At 37.0% G+C, this 23833-nt stretch overlaps 1 protein-coding gene across 1 annotated transcript in view; it reads left to right on the top strand.

Moving 5' to 3' along the window:
* Positions 1-6848, top strand: part of Ttc6 (tetratricopeptide repeat domain 6) — a 183705-nt gene extending 176857 nt beyond the window's left edge. Inside the window, exons 30-31 of the mRNA XM_078050195.1 lie at positions 5285-5510; positions 6089-6848. Of these exons, the coding sequence (XP_077906321.1) occupies positions 5285-5510; positions 6089-6225 (363 nt within the window). The 3' untranslated portion in view covers positions 6226-6848. The remainder of the gene's footprint in view (positions 1-5284; positions 5511-6088) is intronic.
* Positions 6849-23833: the final 16985 nt, after the last annotated feature.

Below are 23833 nucleotides of genomic sequence, written 5' to 3'. Positions count from 1 at the left end.
GTCTTAATCTATAATATATAATCTACTTTCCATGTTTTTTTTTTAATTTTCAGAGTTTTTCTAAAAACAAGAGGGCTTATAGAATATAAAATATAAAAATAACTTTAATACCCTCATTTCTTTACTTATTTAATTCCTGTACTTGGAACAACAACAAAAACATTACCTTGTAACCTCCTCCTCCTCATTAACATAAGAGCATAAATCAATAACCCTCATCTTAAAAAAAAAAAAAAAAAGGAAATGAACACAGGCCCCTCACAGCCTGCTCAGGCAAGCTCCCCCATTCCTTCATGACCCTTCTTAGTTGAAGTCTTTGGTAAGCCATCTGTCTGTCGGATTCTAATTCACCTCACAGGCTCTTGGCAATCCTCTCCACCTGAGCCTCTGTCCCCACTGCTCCTCTGACAGTGTTCTTACCTCCACTGTCAGGGACCTCCACCATCCTCCTCTTACCTGACTTCTCAGCAGCATTTGACCCAGGACAGTTTTCCCTTCTTAAAGCTCTTTTGTCTCGGGGTGACACCATTCTATCCTGTCTTTCTCCCTACCATTTTGGCTGGCTGCTTCCCTTCCCAGTCTGCTTTTCTGGCCCCTCCTCTCTGCTTCTCTTCTGAGTTGGTGGTACACCAGGGCTTGCTCCTGCCTCACTTCTCTCTACACTTGTTTTTGCAGATCTATCTCTAATATCCTCACCATCATAATATTCTAAAATCTTTAGGGGTAGGAACCATACTCAGACAGTCCATTTTTTTCCCCATGATTTACGCCTCCACCTTTTTTCTCATATTTATCTCCTGTTGCTAAAAGTGGATATTTTATAAGTGCATTAGGGCCCCAAATGATTTGATTTCTGTGCCCCCTATCTCCAGTCCATCTTTCTTTAAATAAATCCTCTCTCAACTCAAGATGTCATCTGAGTACAACAAAGTCAACTATCACTGGCTCTTTCTCATCTCATTTCCTTTATCTAGCCAGCCATCTAATCTTTTCCATTTAACTTCTTAATTTCTTTTCTTTCCTCCTAAAAATGTCCCTTTTGTTTCATTTCTACTGCCATTGCTCTTACTTTTTCTCAAGTTAGAGGTCATGGCCTTGACAGCTGTTACCCCTGTGATTGGCCAGTTGCCCTCAGTGGGGAAGCTAGATGCTGAGGCAGAGTTATGGAAAGTAGAATTCTGTAAGGTGTGGATGAGGTTGTCCTCACTCAGATTTCAGTCAGGCTGGGAGACTAGTGTTTCCCAGGCAGAAATGCCAAGGTCAATTGCCTTAAATTTTGCTAATCTCATCACCCTCCCTCAGAGTTCTAAAAATGTTCTTTAGCATTGTAAAGTTAGTAAAGAGATTAAGACAAATAAAATGCCCAGGGTCATTTCTGGGTTTCTGTATATGCTTCCATTTGCATGAAAGGATGATCATTACCTTTCACATTTATTTCTTTGATAACTCTATGGACCATCCCATACAAAATTATTTGTTTAGATCCAAAGTGTAGCTTGAACTTTAAAAATTTTTAAAAAGTATAACTCGATTTCTCCCACATTGCAGACACATTAACTGGGCAATATTTCATCTAAAATATTTTCCATCCTCTGTCTTGATGCATTGGATATGTGGGTTTAAGAGTGCACACACATCTAGGATCAAGCAGGCTTTGAGAATAGCTATTCAGCTTTGCCCCCATGCTCTGGCCTCTTTGTGGAGAAGAGGGCTTCTATGCCCTTTCCCTCCCAACTGCTCACCCTTGTTTCTGACTATATTGGAAAGTTTAGGCTCAAAAGAAAGTGTCCCTCAAAAGATCACATAGCGGTGGTGGTGGGGTTGTGGTTCAGTGGTAGAGCATTTACCTTGCACACATAAGGCACTGGGTTCAACCCTCAGCACCACATAAAAATAAATAAATAAAATAAAGATATTGTGTCCATCTACAAATAAAAATATATTTAAAAAGATCATATAGGGGCTGGGGTTGTAGCTCAGTGGTAGACTGCTTGCCTAGCATGTGTGAGACACTGGGTTTAATCCTCAGCACTAAATAAAAATAAAAGTATTATGCCCATCTACAACTAAAATAAATATATTTTTAAAAAATCACATAATTTCCAGATGGTCAAAACATGTATGTGAGCTAGCTTCTCTTTTCTTTAACTAGAGTCTTAATGTTTTAAAGCCCTATTCAAATAGGCTACTTACATGAATTATGAACTACAGGTGAATTAAAAAATAATCAGATCTGCTTTCTAATTAATTAATTATATACATATGAGGATGTCAGAACATTTGTTAAAAAAATCAAGGCCTATAATTGCATTAGCCTTTAATTGTTTTATACTCCTATACTTCTAGTAACCTCATTAAATTTATATGTTTTCGATCTTCTAAGTAATATGTTTTGGAAGCTATAATAAAAAGTTTGCATTTTTTGAAGTTAAGTACACTGTGGTGTTTTACTGAGTTCTTTCCTTTTAGACAATATAGGCATTTACTTCTATATGATTGAAGTTATGATCTTGTGATGTATTATTGTGCAGCCTTTATTGATCATTTATTGGTGAATTAAAATGAAGCCGAAGTTACTTTATGAAGAAAGTAAAACTTGAAGTCATCCCCTATCTCATTTCTGATGACTGTCAAATGCAGCCAGAGCCTTCTCTTCAGGAATGAATTCTCTTTAAAGTCTTCACAGATGGATATCAATTCTGTCCCCATCAAAACAGATCCTTAAATTGCATTTAACTGTAGCATACAATAGCTGCCATCCAGAGCATAGAAATGCCTAGGGAGAAAGTGAGAAAGTAACTACAATTGTGATCCAATTGTCTTTCAAAAGTCAGAGGAAACAACTTTCATGGAGAATTTCTTGAAGACTATTATCTCTTCATTTATAGACATCAGAAGAAAACTGATATATCAGTAATAATTGATTGCATCTTCACTACATTATGGATATTGTTCTCAGTACATTACATATTAACTCATTTCATCCTTTCAACATCAATGTTGTCAGTGAGTTTTTTAAAAAAATTTTGTAGTCTTTGTTTTATAGATAAAGAAATTAATGCAAATAGAGCTTTAGTAACTCACCCAAGGTGGAGGCAGAATTTGAACCCAACAATCTGGCTCCCTGGTCTAAGCTGCCACTACCATGTGACCGGTATTTATAGCACCCAAGTTGGAAGTGAATTGAGGATTGGTCCTGGGAAATAGAGGGAAATAGTTCAGTGAGGGAGATGGGAAAAAATGATCAGAGAGGTGGACCAGGGAGAGCCCATCCAAAGGACAGAGAGGATTTTAAGAAGGAAGGAGCTATGAAGACTGTTTATGTCACAGAAATGGCCTTGGGAGAAAGTAACTGGAAAGTGTCCTTTGGATTTGAGGACATCTACAGCCTCAGGAGGACTACAACATAGGAAATAGGAGGAGGCCAATAGAAGGCTGGTTGTGGTGGGTTGGGAAAAATAGAATGAGAAGTAATTGGAGAGAATAAACTAAGTTATGGAAAGTGATTTTCTCTTGAGGGTGAATTTTAAAGTAGGAACCCAATTTTCATCCATCAATGAGTTAGAAGAAATTCCTAATTTGAGTAGCAGGGTATCTAGGCAGCATCTCAAGCTATGTGTGGTTAAAAAAATCCCATTTATTATATATCAATACATTATTAAAACAAAATATAAAGAATTACTAGGAATATGATCATATGCTCAGATTCATAGCCATGTCAAAATGCTATGGAAGCTACTTAGTGTTTCAGTTTTGGTTCTTACCTCTTTGCAGGCTTGTAGCAACTAGTTCTTGGACCCCAGACCACGTTTTGAGGGTCCCTTTATGAACCAAAAAGTCATAATGAGGTTAAAATAAAAGTAATGACAGTTTTTTTTTGGGGGGGGGATTTGCATAATAGATCTGTAAGTTGGAAGACACAGTTTAGTAAGAAACAAGTTCCATCCACAGGAAGAACTGGATTTCTAAAGGGAAAGTTAGGGAGAAATTGGATGAGGTGAAGTGATTTGTTTGAACAATTTTGATTGGAGCTGATAGTTACGCAAGTTGTTTTGAACAAATTTAATGGGAGCTGAAGGTCTGTTCATACATTAAGCTATTCTTGATGGATTGCTAGGGGGCTGTTGGCAGGGTATGATTTGTAAGCAGTAAGTCTTTAAAGTAGTCAGCAAGTCAACAGACATTCTGTGATTGGGAACTGTTGCAATCTTTGGTCTTGCAAGCTCATTCTTTCCAGACAAAGTTAACTTCCAATAGCTGGAAGTTGAAGATTGAGGAATTTGTATCCATGAGACTCACACAGGAAGTTTTGCTGTTTCTTGAGCAAACTGCAGCCTTCTTAATTTTTATTGACCTTCTGAGTCAATGATGAATTGTGAATAATTTAGAGTTTTTTATTTTCTCAACAAGATTTTTTTTTCTTCTCTTCTTTATAATTTTTCATAGTATAACTGAAATTTTAAATCAAAAGTTTAAACCTTCTTTGAAAATTCATTTGTCTGTTCAGCTCTTACTATGCTTTTATATATAAAATGTTACTGGCTTAATTTGTATTTATTTTATCTTCTTGTTTGGTCTTTTTCAATTTACTTTTTACCATTTGTAGCTGCTGTTGTTTTGTACATGGATATGAGATTTGAGTGCCAGGTAGTGGGGGCATTTCTCCCAGTAAGGAGAAATATTTTATCATTGACATTATTTAGAGATTCCCAATATATGGTGTTATGGTTTGGATCTTAAATGTCTCCTATGTCTCAAAGGCTAAAGGCTTTGTCACCATCCTGTGGCACTACTGGGATATGGTGGAATCTTTAGGAGGTGGGGCCTAATGGAAGGAAGTTAGGTCATTGGGGGTGTGCCTTTAAAGGAAATACTGGAACCCCTATCCCTTCCTCTTTCTCTTTCCCAGCTGCCATGAGGTGAGCAGCCTCCTCAGCCATAGGCTCCCACCATGATGTTGTAATGCCACATGCCATCACAGGTCCAGAGCAACAGGGCCAGCAGGGACTGAAACCTCAGAAACTGTGAACCAAAATAAATCCTTCCCCCCTTTGAGTTGATTACCTTAGGTATTTTGTCATAGACACAGAAAACCACCTTTTGGTTTCATTATTTATTTTTATGTTCTCTATAGTCAACGCACCAATATATCTGGGATGAAATACTTCTACTGCCTACTTGGTAGATGACTTGTCTTAATTTTAAATTAAAAAAAATGTGATTCACATTTTTGGATAGCTACCAATTAAAGTACATTCATTATACTTGTTTTTACATTTTATAGGCCAATGACTACTTCTCAAAGGCTTTAACGTTTGATCCAGAAGATGATCATGCTCTCATGAATCGAGCTATCACAAATACAATATTAAATAAATATGAAGAAGCAGAAGAAGATTTTGCTTGTGCAGTTGAACGTTGTCCATTTTGGGCTGCAGTATATTTCAACAGAGCACATTTATACTGCTGTTTGGAGAAGTATGAGCTAGCTGAGGAAGAACTGAGTAAAGGTATATTTTTTTTTGTAAGATTATAGCTGTTAATGTGTTTGCTTTTAGACTAAAATAAATAATCAGGTCTATTTGTCTAGATGAATGTACATAAGAATCAATATGTTTAGATATCATTTTTAATGTAATCAGTATAGATTCCTTTTGGTAATAACTTAAAGTTTTGTTAAAGTCACATATAGAGAGTTATTAGAAAACCCATACATAAACAATGCCAACCTTTTGTAGAAAATCATTGTACTGTGGTCCCCTAAATTTGCTTTCTTATGAAGATTAAAAAATTCTAATTTTTTTTAGTTGTAGATGGACACAATATCTTTATTTTATTTATTTATTTATTTATTTATTTTATATGGTGCCGAGGATCAAACCCAGGGCCTCATGCATGCAAGGCAAGCTCTCTACCACTGAACTACAACCCCAGCCCAAAGATTGAATATTTTTAATTTAACTGAATTTCACATTTAAAGAAAAATGTTATCAAATGAATTATATCAAAGTTTCTCATAAAATTTTAGTTTTAAATATGGAGCTAGTTTGAGTGCACAAACATATCTTGAATGTATTTTCTTTTGCAGCTCTGTCTTTGAAGCCTAATGATGCTCTAGCATATCACCTCAGAGCAAAAGTTCGTGGTAAAATAGGTCTGATTGAGCAAGCTATGGCTGACTACAACCAAGCACTTGATCTTGAAGACTGTGCCTTACATGCATGATTACATAGACTACTGTGGTTTCTACAGTCATTTACATAGCAGTTCTTTCTGAAACTGAAATGTGTTTGTTGTTTAGAAGTTTAAACTGCCTTTGTTATATATTATTATGCTTACTCTTCTATAAACCTTTAATGCATTTTAGCAAAATGTTCATGCTGTACATTAATTATAAACTTTAAATCATTTTCTGCATACTCAGAATATCTCAAAAATCAAATTTCTTCTTGGAGTGCAGGATTTAAAGGGGATGTTTCTCAAGGAATATTAATGTGCTCAAATATATATTCTTTAAATAAAATAATTTTCTTTGAAATAATACTGTACTTAATAGAAAAAAAGTCATAGGCCTTTTCATCAATTCCTACTTATAACATATTTTTCACAGTACCCAAATTTTTAAAAAGAATTAGCTGATGACTATAAAAAATTTGGAAGTCAAGTACATTTTCTCTTGTTCTTCAAACAACATCTATTACTAGTCTGGATTCTTCCTGGTACCCATTTTCTTCCAACAGATAAGCTTGTTTCTCTTTTATATGTTGTTTGCTTTCCAGAATAACACCTGTAAAGATTTTGAGCATCCTGTTTTCCTGAGATAATCGCTTCTGCTGCTTTAATTCAGATTTCATGAATGTGTAAATAAATGCAGACTTTATAATATATATAAAAATTTTTGTACACTTGTCATTAGTGCTTCATAGGAGTTGATGAGTAAAATATTAAAACAGTTAAAATTATTCTATTAACATGTTAATTGTACAATTTAAAAGGCTCCACTGTGACATTTCCATCCATGCACATGTCAAGCACTGATATAAAAATTCTTTATAGAATGTCTTTGAAGGATCTTTCAATGAATCAGAGGAACCCTCCTTTTACCTCACTGATAATAACAAGGCTTCCTAACAATTTGTTCAAATTTTATTTCACTCAGTTTGTTTTCCTTCTTGCTGTTTTATTATTCCAGTATACCTCCAGCTCCTCAGAGGCCTATTTGCACTGCAATCACACATTTTGGAAAGAACAATTCTGTTCATTCACTTCCCTTTGTTCTTAGTTTGATGTTCCAGATTTTCACAAAAGAAAGTTGACTTTAGTTTGTAAGTTATGATGGGGATGCTTCACACTATTACAGGATAATTTTCCTGGGCATGGAATGTGGGTACACGTGAGGATGAAATCACCCATCCCTAATGAATTATTTCAGCTGGTGAATCAAGCACATTTAATAAGTGTATTTTGGCTACTCTTGCTCTCACTGATCTCCAGACACTTTTGTCACTGACAGCCACAGCTGAGATTCAGACTGACCTCATGTATCAATTGAGAGCCCCTCTCCTATGGTGACTCACATGTCTCCCAACTGTCCTGGCTCCTCCATTCCTGCTGAGGTGGGTTGGATGCTGGTGGGATTCTCTTGGTACCCACCTGTGCACCACAGATATGCAGAAGTCCCTGTCAAATGAACCTTTGATGAACCTTTCATCTCCTGGTGGAATGTCCTGAGACACTGTCTATTTGGCCTCCTTGAGGGTGGTCCTGTGAGGTGAAGCAGTCAGTTGTATTTACTGGCAGCCAGCACCAAAGTGCACCTTATCTTGGTGCTTCTGTCTTCCCTGCCTTGCTACCTATGTCCATCACCCCTGCTTTCCTGGGATTAAATTTCTTGATAAAGTAGCCATGCAGAAGCATTTGCCCACAGGTTCTACTTTCTGGGAAAGCCCAGGGTAAGCAAATTATTAATTGAATTTTTTTTTTCTAATTGCACACAAATACTTCTAACAAGAGGCAGGATATGGTAACTGTTGGGGAATGATGCAAACCAAGGGTCATGAAACATAATAGGGATAATCATGTCTAACTTGTCAAAATGCTATATGTCTCTTGGCACCCATGGTTTCTGTACATACTGCCAGCACCCATGGTGTTCTACTGGAGGCATTTCTCAGACCACACATAGGTCAAGCCAGAACTTCAGGGGGTTTAATGATAGTAATGACAGAGGGGTGATGAAGAAAAGCTTTTCATCTCCCTTGCCTGCTGAGAGGATAACTTCCCAACCTCCCCTCTGGGATTGAGCTCCAGTTGCCTACTGTATCCATTAATGGTTTGCTAGGATCTCCTTAAAGTAAACTACTCACACTCAAATATCATCTCAGGATCTGCTTCTGAACTGAGTCTAACATGTTATCTCAGAGGGAGAGGTGATTGAACTGCTCCTGAGCAGGTACTATCTATGGGCAAAGGTGTTGAATAGCAAGGTATTCTATACAGACTGATATCAGGATGGAGACACAGAAGTGGAAAATTGAAAGAGCTTGTCTGGATAGTGGCTGGAACCAAAGGGTTTTGTTTTTCTTTCTTTTTTTTTTCCTTTTCTTTCTTTTTTTTAAGAGACTGGTGGGAGGTAAATGTCATGTGGTCAGTCATACCTTGAGGATTCTCACTGCTGGATAAAGGAGTTACAGCATGATGCAAAGAAACAAGACATTAAGTGCATGCATGAAGATAGGCAGAGAGAAGGTTTCTCTTCTTTCCCTTTGCCTCCCTTCATCCTTGCATTGGAATTGGGGATATTTTAGCATCACTGATAAAAGTTGGGGGTAGGAAAATTGATCAGTACTCTTCATAAAATGATTTTCTTTGTCCTATATGGGCTCCCACTTACGGTTATCCCAGGCATGTAAGTGGCAAAGATAGCAGGATGAAGGCAGGCTGGGGGAGGATGGAGAACAAGGGAGAAAATACTTTAGGAGGCCATGGGAGCTAAGTCAGACCCTGATGCCCCAAGGAAAAAGGAGAGAAATGTCTAGATTCTCTTTTTCCTGATAAACATATATAGTGCTAACCCCTTTAGCAGACAGACTGAGTCTACATCTCATTTTGGCTCTTTATTTTTAATACATATGTAAGTACATATAATTTTTTTGGTGGGGGGACTGGGGATTGAACCCAGGGATACTTCATCACTAACCACATCCCAACCCTTTTTTATTTTTAATTTTGAGACAGGTTTTGGCTAAGTTGCTTAGAGCCTTGCTAAATTGCTGAGACTGGCCTAGAACTTGCATTCCTCCTGCCTCAGCCTCTGGAGTTGCATGGATTATAGTTGTGTGGCCCCATATTCAGATTCTTCTTTTTTTCTTTTCTTTTCTTTATTATTATTATTATTTTTTTGGTATCAAGGATTGAACCCAGGGTGCTTAACACTGAGTCTTAACCACTGAGTCACACCCCAGTCCTTTTTTATATTTTATTTAAAGACAGCATTTTGCTGAGTTGCTCAGGGCCTTGCTAAGTTGCTGAGGCTGGCTTTGAATTTGCAATCCTCCAGCCCGAGCCTCCCGAGCTGCTGGGATTACAGGTGAGCGGCACTGCAGCTGGCTCATACACTTGAATTCTTAATGATTGTCTTCTAGAGATAAAATTGGAGAAGTAAAGGGAGGAGGAGATTTTACTGTTTTGTTTTTTTATTGTATTTACTTTTTACTTATCAAGAAGAAAAAATAGTGATAAGATTATAGAAGATTACTTTTGATTTTTTTGTCATTTTTAAATATACAGATTTATTTTTTGTTGTTTGTTTTTCTCCACTAGAAAATAAGCTCTGTGAGTATAAGGATTTTGTCTTTTTTTTTGTGTGTGTATTATCTCTAATGTTTATAGTGCCAATGCTTATTTTCATTTATTTAATGAAATATTAAGAAATATTCATTAAATAAAAACAAATTACAAATATATGAATCAATATTATTGTCTAGTGTTGTCTAGGATCACATAGCTAGTGAATGGTGGATTTCAATATAACTCTCCTAGTTTCAAAGCTCACTCTGTTTCTTGCCCCCTTTCACCTAGAAAAAACAAGATAAGCACATAGTCTATTAAATAAACTTTCTGATAATATTAGAACTCTTTGCTTGCCTTCCTGATGAGTGTTTTTCACAAAAAAAGTATTTTTAGTCTCTAACACTCCATTTTTACTGGCAGATGTGGGTATTTATGACTGTATCTATCTGTTTGTTTATCTGTCTATCCAACCAACCATCTTAACCTTAAGTAAATGCACAATAAAAAGGTTATCTTGGGCTGTTAATTTGAAATAATCGATGTGCAATATCTTATATTTCATCTTTAATAGTAAAGGCCAGAAAGAAATCGACAGCAGAAAGATCAATATGCAGGCAGTCGTAAGAAAGGGAAGAAAAAGAAAAGCACAATTTTTTAAAACCAAATGTACCAGACACTCAGTTATGACTGAGTCCTTAAGGACGTTTTCATTTCACCCTTACCAATAAGGCTGGTATTATTTTCAATTTACAGAAGAAAAATACTAACTGCAGAAGGTTAAATAACTAGGTAGAGCACCTCTGGCAGCATAATGATGTCACTGAAATTTTGTTCCACTTTTACTTACTTATTTCTTAAGTTGATTTGTTAGTATTAATAGGATTTATTTTAAGAAATGGGATTTGTAAAAAATAAATGCATAACTATTAAAAATATTCCTTATCCTATATAAAATCATCTCTTTTTATACCAGAATCACTTGCATTACATCTTGGGAAGCATTTTATGTCACAGTATCATTGATCAATGGGCTCAGTGGAGAGTAACCAGAGTGAGGGAGGGAAAGCATCTAATGCCTGTTGAGATGGGTGAGGAAAGAGAGGGAAGATACACATAAGGTGCCTGGTGCCTGGAAGGCAGGTCAGCATCATTGTGCTCTGAGAGTCACAGTTTGCATCCTTAGCACGTTGTAACAATGCACTCTCACTTCCAGAGTCCTCCAATGTCGTAAAAATTGATTCGTCATTATGTTAGGATCATTGATTTCCCCAAATAACAGGAACTTTAATGACCATCCACTTTGAGATTCCAGAGACATTCAACATCTCCTTCTCTCCTCACCCATCTTTGCCTGCTGGATTTACTCTCAGAAAGAAATTTCTTCTCCTGTCTTGGAGGGGAGATTAGATCTTGTTACACATGTCCATGGTACTGATGCCTACTCTTTTGGAATGCTCTTCATATCTGGATCTCCATGTTTAAAAGCTGTCTTCCTTACTAGCCTGGAAACCATGAGAGTGACTAATGTTAGTCTATTCACTACTACTTCACTACTGCTGTCAAAGTTCCTGGCACATGGCAGGCATTTATTTTAATAAGAAGCAGGTCTGGACACTCACACAGATAATTATGACCCCAAACACTACAGATATTATTTCCATGATAAAACATTCTATGATATTGTAGGGAAGTCTAAGCCCTTACAAAGACAAAGTTACTGCATGTTCTTCTTATTTAACTTTTCCTCTGAGTAGAGAGGTCCTTAGCATCTACACAGATCTCTTGGTGCTTAATATGTGCATGTGCACACACACACACACAAACACACACATGCTATACCCTTAGGATGATAAGATTAAACTTAAAATATGAAATAAAAAAGTGAAGATGTCATGGATGAGATCAACCTGCTGTAAAAGTAACCTGCTCTGAAGATAAGTCAACAAGTAGCTGAAAACAGAATTATGTCAGGGGTGAGGCTGTGATGTCTGAAATAATGATGTATCTGTATCTCAAAACTAACATTGCGAGCTGGGGTTGTAGCTCAACCGTAGAGCTCTTGCCTAGCACGTGCAGGGCCCTGGGTTTAATCTTCAGCACCACATAAAAATAAATAAATAAAAAGGTATTGTGTTCAACTACAACTAAAAAATGTTTAAAAAAACTAATATCGCAATCTTTATAACTGAATGATGATATAATCAAATTTTAACCCAAATAAGTACAGTTCATAAGAGACCATAAGAACTTTTAATTACTAACTTTTCTTAAGAAAAGTTGCACCAACCAAGGAAACGGGGTGTGTGCCAAACCTTAAAGGTGAGGAGGAAATGGTCAGAGCATAAACATTTATACGCAATTTCCTGGCTGTCTGCTAAAGGATGCTCTAAACAGTGGATAGGAGCGTTCTGAGCTTTCACCTCATATTAGCTGGTAAATTCCAATGAAGTAAATGGAGCATGTTGTTGTCATGGCTTTAAACCATTAGGCAATTTAATTACTTCATTTTCTGATTCTATTCTATCTGTCTTCTAGTGATAATTTGGGTTTCCATAGGGACATGTAGAACAAAAAATACATAGTATATACTAAGATTCTATCTTTGCTAAATTGCTGAAGCTGGTTTTGAACCTGTAATTCTCCTGTCTCAGCCTCCTTGAGCCACTTGGATTATAAGTGTGCACCACCATGCCTGGCAAGATTCCATCTTATTGTAAAATAAACTATACATGTACACATCTACAGAATACTATCCATTTTATTTACATAGAAGATCTTTAATGACTTTCATACACCAGCCTTTGCCAGGGAGTATCTGTGGAGAATGGCATTATTTATGATTATTTTATTGGTAGAAGTCACATGCTAGGGTTAAGTAACCCTGTCTTACTCTTTTTTTCTTTTGACACTAATTCTCCAAATTACTTTTGAATAATTAAGCACATCTTGGTTTTATAATAAGAAAAATATGTAATTATCTCCCTTTCCCAAATTCAATAGCTTATTGGAGATAACTAAGACTACAACAAAATCCATATTGCCTTTTCCTATGGGTGCCTGAAGTGGATTCAGCTAGTGCTGGCAGGGCAGGGTCCTTCAGAGGTCCCTCTAGTTCACACAGGTTCTGCTCACAAAGACCATGGGTTCATGTTTGCACCAAGGCTATCTTTTAGGAAAAATTTAGCCTTAGTATGTATTTTGATGGAGCTTAAGGAAACCAATTTAAAATAATCAGTCACATTTCCAAGAAAAAAAATAAAATTTGCTCTCTAGACCTGTAGGTCAATTGAGGTCTGTAATATTCTCACAACTATAATTTTAACTGATTTTCCAAAGGAAAAGATATTAGTTTGTGAGAGCCCATGTGATATTTTGCTTCCCTTTAGAGCTCTTAGTTCTCTGAAAGTATAAAGATCTCCAAAACCTACTATGATAAAAAGAAAAAAAATTATCACTGAAAACTTGCTGTCGACATATCTATCAATTTTATGATACGAACTTTAATAGAGGAATCTTGGGAGACCAGTGGTTTATACTGATGATAGTTGTAATTTTATAACCATCAGTTAAAAGTGATAAATCACTGAGCAGAAAAAGCATAATTTAAGCTCCAAATATATACTCCTCGCTCTTACTTCAACTGCATGATAGGTTAGACAATTCCTTGTATTATTAATATAAATATTATCCATGACATTTTGAAGTACATTTTCACTTTTATGGTTCTAAGATGGAAGGGAAAGACCGCTAATTGTCTTGCATAAAGCCGTTCTTTTTTTTTTCCCCTATAGTCTACCCAAAGGAGATATATGTAAGTCTATATATCAACTTATTTTGAAATATATTTAAGGAAAGAAAAAGTGTTTGGAATTTACTTAATATTTTATGGCATTCTGACTGTTACGCTGTGGTATTTGATTTTTCTAAAAAGCTTATTATAAATCACAATATTCTGAATTTATTAAACCACCAGATCATCATTTAAGTACCTTTGTTTTATAATCCAGGAACAAATTTCTCTTTTGAATTTGAAGACCAAGATAATAATTTTAGTGTTTAGTTTGTTGCTTTATTACACAAAAATTAGAGATGAGTTCTTAAAAATGATAATTGATTTTTATGAAAGTCCTGAAGCTCTATTTAGAAAATTTACAAGTTCTATTGTAGAATTATGCCTTTGAAATGGGAGAGACATCTCAGCACAACTTTTCCAGTGTAATTTACCCTGAATAATGTATGAGTTGTGTAATAGCTCTGCAGGGAATTCTCATCTCCACAAAATACAGGCTTCTCTCCTATTGCACCTTCCACTTCCAATTCTTATGCTCTGTGCTTTCTATATTGGATCTTTGATGGTGAATAGACAAGATGGGAGAAGAATGAGAATTGAAAAGCGTTGACAGTTCAGGAAATAGTTCAATATACTAGACCTCTCCTTGCAGCATGATTGGGGAAATGATGATTTTTGCATAGAACTTTCCATTAGTTTCTGCAACAGAGATTCTTCACCATCCGGGGGATAAGTGAATTAATTAAGGAGTGTCGATTTCACTTGCAAGTTGGGAGAACTGGTATAGGAGGGTGGGGACTAGAGAGAGGAGAAATATAATTTATCTGGAAAATATTTTAAAACATGTTTACATAAAAAGATACAGCTCTGACATATAATAAAACTTCAAAAATTCGCATGAATCTTAGTGTCAAAACACAACTTGAGACATTTCTTCTCTTTGGTGGCAGCTTTGGGATGTACCATGGACTCACAGGCTAGCATTCATTCTTGCACTGAGGACCACAAGACCAGGGCAGCCTCATCCCTGCAGCACGGCACCAGATCCTTGAGGTGTTTCAAAAGCAGGGTCACTGGACTCTCAAGTTGCTAACCCATTTTTTAAGAGGAAGTTTGAGGCAAGAGAGATTAGGTGACTTATCACATTCAAGGGTGAAGCCAGAATAAAACCCAGATAACCTAAGAAGAAATTTGAGAAATGTTATTTCAGGAATACTTCGGAATGGAAATGCCTACAAAACAGGATGAAAAAGGGCCAAAGCTTATCTTCTCCAAGTTTTTAGGATTCTAAACTAATATATTCTTGAACAATGGCAGATGCTTCTTGGTTTATCATGGGGTTATGTCCTGTTAAACCTGTCAGAAGTTGAGAATATCCCAAATTGAAAATATCCTAAGTTGAAAATATATTTAAGACACTGAATCTACCGACTGCTGGTGTAGCTGGAGTATGTTGTAGAGTACTGGTTTTTACCCTGGTGACCCTGCGGCTGGCTGGAAGCTGAGGCTCACTGTTGCTGCCTGTCATTGAGAGGATCAAAGTGCCTATCACTGGTCTGGCAAAAGATCAGAATTCAAAATTTCAAGTACTGTTTCTAATGAATGTGTGTGGTTTTTACACCATTGTAAAGTTGAACAATCGTAATTGGAACCCATCAAAACTTGGGACTGTCTGTAAATGTAGAGTAATTCATTTCTCAAAGTACATTCAATGACACATTTTTATTTAATATTCAAAGTGCCATCTTCGTGTCTACTTGAATCCATTCTCTGCCATAAGAAATATGAGAAATAATAAAAAACAACTTAGTGCTTGCTGCCAGGTCTTTTCTAAATGTTTTATCTTCTCTTTAATTACTGAAACTCCCCATGAAGTTATTGTGATTAATAGTCTCATTTTATAAATGAGAATACTGAAATGGAGCGATTGAGTTTTTTGGCCTAAGGTCATTTGTAGAAAGAGGTGGAGAATTTGACCCCAGGGCCTCTGCTTTTTACCAGGATCCTCAACTGCACGGATCAAGGCAGCAGGCCTGGGTACCACAAAAGGGCTCGCCAGTGGCCTCCAGGCCTCTAGAAGACCTGTGGCCTGGAAAGCCTGGGGTCCTTCAGAAAACATATCTCCTTGAGGGCTTCAGGAGCTTCCTATTTCATCTTGTGTTTGGAATAACCTGCACCGACTGGGTAACTCAATCTCATTTTAAAACGAGAAAGATTAGAGGATAGGACTTAACCTTCAAATCTAATAATTAACCTCACCATGCGGTAGGTAGGGTTATCACTACTCCTGAGCCAGAACTTTGTTCTCTAGATGCTAAGTCACTCTGAGGTTTATCCCTGAAAGTTCACAGGAAAAAGAAAGGGATCTGTGAGGGAACGGCTAAGGCTGACCTAGTGCTCTAAACAGGACAAGGTGTTTAAGAGTAATTTCTGCCATTAAGCTCTCCTGGGACCCACAAGCAATAAATGACAGTCTGTTAAAAACAGCAATGGCTTATCGAATTCTTGGGCATCAGGCAGGGAAGAACTCCAGCAATTTCTCTACACTTGTAATGTCAAGAGGAGTCATACTCTGAGACCTCTGTTATAAAAGAGGAATTGTTTATGGCTATTGAAAAATCCTTGTGGAACTGTCCATCAAACTTTATGAGATGTGTGGGTTACTTAGGTATCAGCATTCTGGATCTAATTTTCTTTCCATAGCATTCAGAATCAAACCCTTTCCTTACTGGATGGTTTCATACTGAAAAACATGGAACTGTATTTTACTCTTTCTTTCCTTCTCTTATTTTTATTGGCACTGTCCAAATCCTTTATTCTTTTCTTCATCTACTATTCTGAGACTGTAACAATGTTTCTCAAAATGGGGTATGTGGTCCACCTGTGTCAGAAGTAGGGGAGAATGCTTTTTAAAAATGTATCAGACCCAGTAGTGACTTTACTAAATCAGATTCTCTGTGGTGAGCCCCGGAATTTGCATTTCAATGAGCTCCCAAGGAGGTTCCTATCCATACTGAAGCACAGAAGGTCTGCTCCTGTGGTTGTCAAATTAGGCAGGGAGAAACGAGAATCTGTATCTCTGTCAAGTTTCTGGGTGATGCTAATGTCTGTTGTTGATTTGGAAACCTGGGGCTTTGAAAAACTCTAGTCTCATCTTTGAAGTCCTAAACATTTTTCACGAAACATATTACATAATGTATATGTTCATCCATTTGGCTGTAGAAATGAAAATGTGACAGACAAAACATCCAAATGTCTATCTGTGCCTCTGGGTGTGTTGTTCCTCCCTCTCTGCACTTTTAGCCCGGCTCCTCCTTCAGCGGGTGACCTCCACCTCCTTCAGGAGGCCAGCTCGGATGCAGTTATGGTTTGGACGTGAGGTGAGCCCCTCAAAGGCTCCTGTGTGAGACAATGCAAGGGGGTTCAGAGAAGAAACGATTAGGTTGTGAGAGCCTTCACCCAATTAGTGAACTAAGTCTAGTTAGCTGATGGGATTGAGTGGTAACTGAAGGCAGGTGTGGTATGGCTGGAGGAGGCGGGGCACTGGGGGCCTGGCTTTGGGGTATATATTTTTTATCTGGAGAGTGGAGTGTCTGTTTCCTGATCACCTTGTGAGCTGCTTCCCTCTGCCACACTCTTCCTCCATATGTTCAGCTTCACCTGGAGCCCCCCCCAGAATGGAGTCTGCTATCTGTGGATGGAGACCTCTGAAACTGTGAGCCCCTAAGTTAACTTTTCCTCCCCTAAATCGTTCTGATCAGAGCTTTTAGTCGAAGTAGCAAAAAAGCTGATTAAAAACACATGCATGCCATTGGGAGTCGCCTCTCTGCTCAGCCCCCATCCTAGCTTTTCACTTCTCAGAGGCCACTCATTCCTTCCAACATGGCGCTCAGTCGTTTGTGTGTGGAGGAAGATGTTTCATCTTTTTTTTATCATTCTGCAAGATCCCCGGTCACCAGGTTTGTGCCTTTCAGATTCTGCCTTGTACTGAGAGTACAGTGAGGTGAGTCATCTGTGTGAATGTTTCCATGGGTGAAGGACACATTTAATTCTTTTAAATTAAAGACAACTGGCATCATGTCTTCCACCTGCAGGATCTGCCTTCACAGCCATGATGGTTTCCTTTAGCTGAGAAGGTAGATGGTATTTGAGATGAGCCTCTTTAGAGAATATCTCATTAAAATCCAAAGAACACTCCAGTAAGGCGTTGATGATTTTGTTGATTTCATAGGAATATTTTTCTTTAACTCTCTGTCTGTATAAAAGCGTTTCCTGGACCAGATCCTGCCTCATTTGGCACCAGGGCAGAATCTCGGGCCCCACTCCAGACCTGGAGAAGAATCTATAGGTGCTTTTCCAGTTTGAGAAGCATTGCATTATTCAAAAGGTGTTTTTTTTTTTTTCCTAAAAAAGAGGACTTAAAAATAGTGACAAGTCAATACCAAAATTTTTTTAGTGGTTATCAGTTTGTTAATTCTTTTTACAAGACAATCTTTTACTGGGAATTCTGATGGGAGTTTGTAACTAGGAATTTTACTGGAGTTTGTGAGTATCATCAAAGGCTCTCATTAATTGGGCATCATAACAGTTAGAGAAATGTAATTTATTTGAGTTTTTCCAACATCATTGATGTGGTTAAAAACATATCAAGACATAATTAAATATACGAAGATGCAGCATCAATACAACATGAGCAAATCTGTTTTTGAAGTCTTTCTTATTCATCCCCTGTAATCCATTATCTTTGATTTCAGAGTTTTTATTCCAAGATATATTTATTTATTTGGTTACATAAGTTGGGTATTAAATAGTGACCAGGGATGGTTATATAAGTATTGATATTCCTGAGTGTCTTTCCAACATACTTCAATTTATAATAAAAGGAATAAATGTCAGCTGGGTGTGGTGGTGCACATTCTACCCCAATGATTCAGGAGGCTGAGGCAAGAGGATCTCAAGTCAAAGCAGCCTCAGCAATTTTATGAGGCTCTGAGCAATTCAGCAAGACCCTGTCCCTAAATAAAATGTAAAAAAAGGGCTAGGGATATGGTCAGTGGTTGAGTGCCCCTGGGTTCAATCTCTGATACCAAAAAAAAAAAAAAAAAAGTAAATGTCTTTTGATATGGAAAATTAGTTTTGATATGCAGCACCCAAATAATGGCACTTGTTCTGTGACTTTATAGAATAACTCACATGGAAATGGATCAGGCATCAAAGGCATAATTAATAATTTGAATAAATTGTCAAAAATAAGGGGAAATGTTTATATGCTTTGTATTAAAATGTTTCCCCATAATTTAGGGTTCAGAATATATGATTACTATACATATATAAAACCAATCACTTAAGCTTATTTGAGATTACTGTACTTATAATATTGATCCTTCCTGTTCCCTTGTGAACGGATTATGCAATATTTAATGTGTGAGGCTTACATAGGATATGAACTTTCTAGGTTAATAAGATCTCTTTCCTCTTATGACCTGGGATTCTTATAAGATGCTCATTAGAAAGGTCAGAGGGGCTATTTTGCACGTGTGTTCAGTAGGGGAATGAGTCTATTGGCAAGACTATAGAAGGAGTTTGGGGACTTTATATGTCTTGTTCATTACTGCAGATTTTTTTTTTTTTCATTTCTCTGGGAAGTTTTATGTGACATAATTTAACCAAAGAAGAATAGTGTCATTAAAAAGCCATTTAGGATATAGATGGTATTACTGGCTGTAAACATTCTGCTCTCTAAGGCCCGAGAAGCTTAGAACAAGTGAATATAACAATTATAGGAATATCTTCTTTCCATTTTACATGATATTATGGGATTTGGAAGAATTATTGCTTTACTGTTGAAGACTTAACTTTTAAATGGTCCACTCACTAGATCTATCATTTCTGTTAGGCTCCTAGCACATAATAATTAATATATTATTCATAATAATTTTATTTTCCTGATATTGCCTTTATTTGAGATTGTGGGGTTGTAAACAACTCATACATGCTGCTACTATTTCAGAGCAGGATAGAATGTCCATGTTCATTAGAAGCAAAAACCAAACAAAACCTATCTTTTCTTAGTGGGAGTATTAAAATCTCTTCAAATTTGATATGCATCTTTTAAGTTACATGAAGATTAGTATTGTAAATAGTCAGATCTTTTCTAAGCTTTATTTCCCTTTAGGGGATTTCACTACTTCTTCCTCTCTTTAACACAGAAATCAAGAATCCCTGAATCAGTAAGGGAATGCACAGCCCATATTAGGAATTTGATTAATGTTTATTGAAATTAGTATTTGGAAAAAAAACGATCCCTAATGAAAAAAAGTAGACTTTGAGCTGTGGCCATGGATTTCAGTAATTTACAATGAAAAGTCAATGGTAACAGCCAGGGAACAGCAAGCAGTCATGTTTGTTTTATATCAGTAATAACCAACTGCATTGTAGTTTTGTATTAATATGCTTTAATTTTCAGGATAATATATTTCTATTTCACTTTCTGTCAATTTTTTTTGTATCAAAGCAATTTAAAAGTAAAATAAGGTTGTTTTAAAAAAATGAAATCGTTCAAAAGACTACAGAACTTTTTTTTTTTTTTTTCTTTCTAAAGTGCATATCTGGACTTTGGTTTAGAATTGCATGTCTGGAAAAACTATTCATAATCTGCTTTTCTCCCTTTTCTTTTATTTTTCTAAGTATTTATTTTGGCCAGCTGGCGAGACAGATCTTTTTCAGGGGCTCAGGCTTCCAGTCTGAGTGTGGTTCTCCAAAACCAATCTTTGGATCAAATTCCTGCTTTACTCGCTCCGGTGTCTGAACAGTGTTGATGTTGCAGGGACATGGTGACCCAGTTGTCAGTCCCAAATGGCTGTGGGCTTGCCAAGTAAAGAGCTTAACTAGGCGGCCACATACTACCGCACCCTTCCAGGGGTAGAATCCTTGGGTGACCTGTCTCACCTTTGCATTTCCCATGTCAGGTTTTTTCTTTCTTTTAAACATGTCAAAGTAGACACAAAGGTTTGTTTTTTTTTTTTGATAAAATAAATGGCCCCCTCCTTCTTTCCTTGCTTGTCACCTTGTTTCAACCCTTGTCAACACATCTGGTGGACTCATACAAACATCCTTGGAAGTTGTGGCTGGAGAGTGAACTTTACTCCGGAAATATACTGTGGCTTTGATTTTTGGAGAAAAACTGTAAAATTTTGTTCCATTTTAGGTATAATTTTTTTTCTGATTTTTTTTTTTTTTTTTAAGATTTTGAACTAAGTTTGGGCCCTAAGTATCAGAATCAGTCTGAAAAATGACTTTCTGTGTTAATCAGCTTTCCGTTCCTGTGGCAAAATAACCAATATAAATTATCTTATATGGTAGAAAGACTCATTTTGGCTCACCGTTTTGAAGGTTTCATTCCGGGGTCACTTGGCCCTGTCATTTTGGGCCTGTGGTGAGGTAGAATGGTGGATGCATGGCAGAGACAAACTGCTCACCTCAGGACATCCAGGAAGCTGTGTGGTGGGGGATGACTGTGGGGGGGGGAGAGTTGGGGTTGGGGTTCCAATACAGCCTTTAAAGGCATGCCTCCAAAGGCCTACTTCCCCACCACCTGGAGTTATCACCACTTCCCGTAGTGCCATCAAGCCCTCAACACGTGAAGTTTTGGGGGACATTTAAGGTCCAAAGCAATAACACCTTCCTTCTTAAACATTCTAGAATTCCAGACCTAAGCATCTTCCGAGATGGGATACACTGATTGGAAAACCAGTTTCCTTTGGGGTTGGACAGGTTGAGTGAAGGGCTGTTTATTTCTCTGTCACCAGTAACATTGGCACATAAACCAATAAATAAATTAAATAAATAAATAAATTAAATGGGTTTATACATTGCATTCCCATAACATCAAATGTGAGGGTCTCAGCTGATGTGGTCACAAAACAGACCTTCTACCACAGAAACCCTTGGGTACTTCTCCTTCCCTATTTGCCTATGGGAAGTGGCCACTTTGGGCTTTCCCTGTTGAGATGGGTGAGGCCTTCTGGTATGGAAGAAGACAAGAAGCCGGGAGTCCAATGAGGTTTTTCTAGTCCCCTTTCCAGCTGTGGGGCCTCAGTTAACTTCTCTGAACCCAGATACTTATCTGAAGGATAGGTCTTCAAGTCCCTTCCAGCCTTAATTCTATGGATTTGATGGGAATAATATTATCTGCTCAGTCAACCTGACTAGGCTGTTGTTAGAATTAAAGGAGATCATATTTATGAAAATGCTCCCTAAACCCTCTACAAAAGATTAAGGAATGTGATACTATTAATTCCTTCTGAAGAATCAAAATAGCTTCCAATTTTCTTTTAATCTTCCAGACTGTGTATATATCTTTTGTATTTAGATCCTTAACAATGTGCACTGCAAAGCAAAATGAATGAACAACTAATCTCTCCCTCACTGTATGTTACTTCAAGTGTCATTCTAAACAGGGGATTGGAGGAAGGAACTTTTTTTTTTTTTTTTTTTTTTTTTTTTTTTTTTTTTTAAGACAGAGGTAAAAATCAATCCCAGGTACCCAGGGTTCACTGGTACACAAGGTTCTGGACTTTCCCCCGACCTTTTTCAAAGTTTTAAGAAGCAGTTTACTGTTTCACACCAGAGATTACTTAAATGGGGCTGGAGACTCAACATCTTTGGGAAGGAAAGAGACATCCAGTACAACCTACTGCCAGGGAACTGAGTAAAAGTTAAGGAACAGTAAGTAGTGACTGCAGAAGAGATGCACTCAGAGCTCAGAGGCAAATGATGGTATTCTTTGTAGCCAGCCATTACTACTGCAGCACAGCAGCACCATAGCAGGTCTTCTATCCAGGTCTGATAGTGAAGGAGTCATTCCCATTGCTCCAGTTCACAGTCACATGGAAACTAAACTGTCCCGATGCTTTATAATCAATCTATCTATCTATCTATCTATCTATCTATCTATCTATCTATCTATCTATCTATCTATCTATCTCCTATCATCAATCATCTATAATTTATCATCTGTATTCTATCTATCATCTATTATTGGATATAATTGAGAGTAATATAGAAAAAAAATGAGAATACTTTTTTAGAGGTACTGGATTGTTCTCTAGTTCTGCAAACTCATTTATTATCTTTCCAAAGAAGTTGTGAACCCCCAGTGGGCAAAAACCATATCTTTGGCTCTTTTCACAATCCTTCCCTTACTTAACAGTTTTGGACTCAGTTCTTAGCTCATGATAGGTGTTTGATAATTCATTATTGATGGAGAGATGGCTGCTCACACAGAAAGGGAGAAATCTTTTTCTTCCATTCTCCTGTGTCCTTGGGATTGAGGTCACAGTTCAATGCAAGGGTTAAGAATTGTCCTTAGAACTGCCAGGGAGACTTAGTTAGGTGTTGCAAGGTGGTGCAAATTGCCCTGGGGAGATGGACTCAGACTGCCTATTTTTGTCCACTGTTCTTCATGATGAATTCTAGGTCACCTCATGGTTACTTTCCTGTTGGGAGGGGCCATTAAAAAGTGACTTTAAAAAATCTGGGACTTCTAGAGAGTGGGGCAGATCAAATGAAGGGGACCAGCAGTGTTTATAAGGGTACTGAAATTTAATTTCAGTGCTGACCTTTTATTTGACATTTTAGATAATGCTATGGATGTGCTCAGCTATTTGTTCTTAACATATTTTCCATCTTTTGGGGGCACTAATCTACTTAAATTCAATGTCAATAAAAGAATAAAGTAAATTTTGGGCTTTAAAAATTACCCTTTTGAAAAAAGGAGTTCACAATAGCAACAAATATGCAATGCATGTGAATTAACTTAAGAAATGTTCAATACCATGAAAAGTTGTAAAATAAGTAGAGGCAAAATGAGAAAAGTCATATTCTGAATTGAGCAAAGTTCATATTACATGGACATTGATTTTTCTAAATGAATATATGAAATTAAAAACTCTATTAAAAATCTCATAGAATTAACCTTTTTTTAGAACCACAATAGAATTCTAAAGTTTGTGTGGAAAAATGAATTGATCAGATTGGAAAAAAGTTTAGAATTTTGACTGCACTAAAAGTTGATGAGGTTATGGAGAGACAAAGACTTTGGGAAATTAAATGTTCAACTACCCTGAAGAGCAAGTTGAAGATACACATGCATCTTACAACTCAGCAATTTGACTCATTAGGCTATGTGCTCATGGAACGGCGCCACATGTTTACGGAGACAGGGATAAGAATGTTCGCAACAAAGGAAAC

The sequence above is a fragment of the Ictidomys tridecemlineatus genome, chromosome 5 (genome assembly GCF_052094955.1).
Source record: "Ictidomys tridecemlineatus isolate mIctTri1 chromosome 5, mIctTri1.hap1, whole genome shotgun sequence".
NCBI classification, from domain to species: domain Eukaryota; kingdom Metazoa; phylum Chordata; class Mammalia; order Rodentia; family Sciuridae; genus Ictidomys; species Ictidomys tridecemlineatus.
The sequence above is the reverse complement of the archived record's forward strand: the minus strand, read 5'-3'. Positions and strand labels throughout refer to the sequence as shown.